Source organism: Lepeophtheirus salmonis, unplaced genomic scaffold (assembly GCF_016086655.4).
Source record: "Lepeophtheirus salmonis unplaced genomic scaffold, UVic_Lsal_1.4 unplaced_contig_13779_pilon, whole genome shotgun sequence".
NCBI classification, from domain to species: domain Eukaryota; kingdom Metazoa; phylum Arthropoda; class Copepoda; order Siphonostomatoida; family Caligidae; genus Lepeophtheirus; species Lepeophtheirus salmonis.
The window spans coordinates 1-4,169 of record NW_027290671.1 but is presented as its reverse complement, the minus strand read 5'-3'; the positions used below and the strand labels follow the sequence as shown (position 1 = coordinate 4,169).

Genomic DNA, 4,169 nt, shown 5'->3' with positions numbered 1-4,169 from the left:
CTGAGCGTCCAAAAATAATGTACAAATTAGTTTTAAAATTAAATTATGCATCTTTTTAAATAAAATAATCATATCTCTACAACGTCTTATTAAGCCTTGAATTAAAGATAACCAAAAATTTAATAAATCCATAGGGGTTTGCCTTGCTTTATTAGTACTATGATTATAGTTGAAATTTGAAACCTGAAATATTGATTTTAGCGACTCAACATTGAAACAAAAGTTTAGTTAGTTTATCCCTTTGATTTCAAAATGGTATGATTTGTCTGGATCTGATAATTGGAACCGGATTTAATTTGAAGTAAAATTATAATCACTAATTGGAAATTCCTTAATTTAACTTTAGCAAAAAAATATTGTAATAGAAGTTGTAAAACATAAAATTTTGGGTAAAAAGTATGAAAATAACTTATAAATCTGACAATTGCAATTTGCATAACATCAATAGCATCATTTCATTAATTTTTTTCCTTTGATTCATTTCCTGCTAATTCAATGAAAATTAATAATAAGAAATATTGAAGTACTTTAGAATTTCCTTTTTTATTTTAGTAATTAATAACAGTTTCGACTAAAAATCAAAACTAACAACATTGAAAGTAAAAAAAAATAAAACCTTAATATGAATACCGAAAAGCAAATATTTTCTTACGCCTGTGTGGCTTCTAAACCTCCAACTCCACCAACTCCTACCTCTCCATCCCCAACCAAAAAATCCGCCTCTAAAAAATCATCACCCAAGAAAACCTCACCCAAAAACCCAAAAATCTCTACTCTACCTTCTACACCTCTATCGTATGAGGAAAGAAATCCGTGCCTTCCGGTAATAACAAGGCATCCTCTTTTTAAAGCTAGTAAGTTAGTTTGTTGTATGCATGACAATAACTTTTTATCATTCAATTTTATTTACAGTCGTACCAAAAGTACCAGTCGTGGTTGCTTCGTCTTTACAAGCCTTGATATCGGAGAAGGTAAGCTTCTCCAGCATCAAAGCTCATTAAAGCTGCACAGCGAAAATTTCAGCCGAATTTAATTAATAGTAGGCCAAAAAAGAGAAGAATCTGTAAGTATAACAATTATAATCAGCTTTTTAATGTTTTTTTGCAAAATTATTTGTTTCAGTGAAAGATTTCCAACTCAAGGAATTCATAGTTCCTGTCATTAAACTTACAGAAAAGGAATTGAAATCAAAGAAAGTAAGTTATCCCAAATTTCCGAGATATATAACATATATCTAATTACTCCCTATTATTTATAAGGTTCTTTAAAATGATAAAACGAAGTCTGTGAAGTATGTGAGATTGTCCGAAAGTCTTTCGGATCAAAATGTAAGCTAAACTAAATTTTCAATATATTTAATAACTATTCATTTTTTATAAGGAAACACTATCAACTTCTCCAAAAAAAGCAGTCAACTTCTCCCAGAAAAGCAGCTGTCTTTCGGGCAAAAATGTAAGTTAAACCAAATTTTATAAGTTATTTAATAACTCTTTATTTTATATAAGAAAACACTGTCAACTTCTCCAAAAAAAGCAGTCACCTTATCCGAGAACAGCAGCTGTCTTTCGGGCCAAAATGTAAGTTAAACCAAATTTCCAAGTTGTTTAATAACTCTTTATTTTTTATAAGGAAACATTGACAATTGCATCTGATTTTTTCGATGATAGTTTTGAGGGGGAAGAAAATACTGTTATTGACAGAAATGTAAGTTAATCAAAATTATCATGATATATATATATATGTACTATGGCAATTTTTATTATTTATAAGAATACACTATCCCCGAGGAGAAGTCCCCAGTCACGCAGAACCGGGAATAGTTCAGGGTCTTCGGAGTTTATTCCGTCGGGGAGGTCTTCTACCTCGGCGGGAGGAGAAACATCGATAAACTCGATGATAAAAAAACTCCGGAGTTCAGGAAGGTGGGACCAAAAAAACGTAAACGTAAGTTCGACTAAATTATAAATATAATAACTTATTGTTACCATTACTTACTATAGCCCTGAACTTAAGTCCGATGGAGGAGCAATTGGATACCGCCTTTTCTCCTTTCGAAAGGAAGAATGAAGGTACTTATTAAATTAAGATATATATTGGAGATCCGTTAATCAAGTTATTTATTATTTTATAGGAAGTGCTCTTTCTCAGTATACTTCCGGCTCGTCGAATGAGCCAGAAGATGGAAGGATATCTGATCCTGTTGCTCCTGAGCCGAGCTGTTCCTCAGCGTCCTATCAAGAGGGGGAACAATCCCAGGTGGAGGAGCCTGTGGAGGAGCAACAGGTCTTGCAAGTTCCTTGTAATACATCGTCGGTAATACAAGGAATTCAAGTAGGTAAGATTATTATTGTTACAAATGTTTATCATCTAAATTAATTACTTTATATTATTTATTATAGGCAAGAATAAGAGCATATTATTCGTGACAGATTCAACTCCCCATATCTGTAATATCTGTCACTTTTCCTCATTCTATTTAAGTAGTTTAAAACGGCATTTTAAACTAAAGCACAGTGTGGAGTGGAGTGGTGTTTCGTATCATTACGAAGGATCACGGCAGTGCCCAAAAAGTACTTGTCTGTATTGCAAAAAGATATTCACGAATGGGTAAGTTGTATTTTATTACATTGATGTATAATAAATCATAATTCTTAACTTTTATTTTAAAGATCAAGGCATGCGAAGGCATGCAAACAGGCAAGGCTTTTGGAGACCCGACAAAGGCGGGGTACAAAGACTCCTGCAACGAGGTTTTACTCCACGCAGAAAGAAGTCCTCGCAGTATTCCAGGCATGGTGCTCTAAGAAGTACGGCAAGATAACTGCGAGGAATTATTTCAGGACGGGGTGTCAATTCCTTGAGTATGTGCAGGAGCGAGTATCTGGGTTTACCATTGTGGGCCTGCTTGGGAATTCCAATGTTCAGCCTGTCCTCATTCCTCCAACCAAAGTTTTACAATATTTGGAGGAACTTCGGGGCGGGTATTGCGTTATACATGCTAAAAAAGAGCATTGGAGCTGTCATTGACCATTTTATGTATATAAAGGGCAATGACACCAATCCCATCCTGATGGAAATGAGCCATCACATCCTGCTAAACTTCTATGCCATCAAGGCTAATTTGAAGGATGCAGGTAGAGAAGGTGCGAAGGTTGCAAGGATAGCGCGCAACACTGCAATCGTTCGTGCCAGTAGGGAGGGCGATTTGTTCATGCGACCTTTCGACGTGGTCGTCCTCCTGGCTCGTTTCCGTCGATCTTCACATCTTGCGAAGGCTGTGCAAAAAATGATGGAGCAGGATCCAGAGAATTTGCCGATCACTCTACTAAGAGATTGGGCATTGCTCTTTCTCTTTTTAGAGGGGCAAGGTCAGAGGGGAGGGAAATGCATGAATCTCATGTGTTCAGAGTTTATGGAAAAGATTGTTGATCATCATGGATCTTGGATCTTTTCCATAAAGTCTCACAAGACCAAGGAGTCTATGGGTCCTGCGAAAATCATCGTAAATGATGGCCTGGCAAAGAAGCTCCTCAACCTGTATGCTTTGAGGGAATCAGAACTTCCTCGGAAGTCTGATTTCTTCTTTCGTACTTGGGGCGGAGTGGAATTGCAAGTAATGAGGAGCTCGATTGATATCCTCAGGGAGCAGATGCTCCGTGCAGGTTTCATTGATCCTTATGACAAAGGGCTTGATACACTTACAACAGGTGCTGTAAGAAAATCCTTCGCTACCCTTGGTCAGCGTGTACCTGGGCTCAAGGATAGGCTCGCCTGGGCCATGTCTCATTCCAGCGAGACGGCCAAGGGTATTTATACAGTGGATCAAGACCATCGAGTTTCTATTGAGACCAATCGAATGGTAAACGAGGTCTTGAGCAAGATTGTAAGTATTATTAATTAAGAATTATTAATTGTATTTTTTAATTTTATTATTTTAATTTTGCAGTTGGATAATGGTGCTTATCTCGAATCACTCAAGACAAATACCGAAGGTCTCAATTGGGCTCATGTAAGTGTAAATAAATTTTAATTTATTTGATTTATATCAATAACGCACCCTTTTATTTTGATAGGGTATTGAAAATGATGAGGAAAATGTTCAACCTCCTGCCCCTCATCCTCAAGTGAGTAATTAGCATATAATATTTGAGTTTAATTGGCCTTATTTT

The 4,169-nt window shown here is 36.1% G+C and overlaps 1 protein-coding gene across 2 annotated transcripts; it reads left to right on the top strand.

Annotated features, from left to right (window-relative positions):
• The first annotated feature begins 20 nt into the window (after positions 1-20).
• On the top strand, positions 21-4,162 carry LOC121130911 (uncharacterized). 2 transcript variants are annotated; one of them, XM_071893890.1, is made up of 7 exons: positions 25-1,577; positions 1,630-1,704; positions 1,771-2,335; positions 2,400-2,607; positions 2,670-3,883; positions 3,947-4,009; positions 4,074-4,162. In XM_071893890.1, the coding sequence occupies exons 5-7, from the start codon at positions 2,864-2,866 to the stop codon at positions 4,134-4,136; spliced, it is 1,146 nt and encodes a 381-aa protein (XP_071749991.1). In that variant the 5' UTR covers positions 25-1,577; positions 1,630-1,704; positions 1,771-2,335; positions 2,400-2,607; positions 2,670-2,863; the 3' UTR covers positions 4,137-4,162. The 2 variants fall into 2 exon arrangements, with proteins under 2 accessions (XP_071749990.1, XP_071749991.1); XM_071893889.1 differs by having other exon boundaries at positions 21-3,883; positions 3,947-4,015; positions 4,074-4,156.
• Positions 4,163-4,169: the final 7 nt, after the last annotated feature.

Bases quoted from the DNA above. Each gene is read 5' to 3' on its own strand.
- LOC121130911 (XM_071893889.1), top strand. From the start codon at position 2,864: ATGTGCAGGAGCGAGTATCTGGGTTTACCATTGTGGGCCTGCTTGGGA. The intron at 3,884-3,946 runs GTAAGTATTATT...TTAATTTTGCAG, and splicing joins ACGAGGTCTTGAGCAAGATT to TTGGATAATGGTGCTTATCT. The intron at 4,016-4,073 runs GTAAATAAATTT...TTATTTTGATAG, and splicing joins TCAATTGGGCTCATGTAAGT to GGTATTGAAAATGATGAGGA.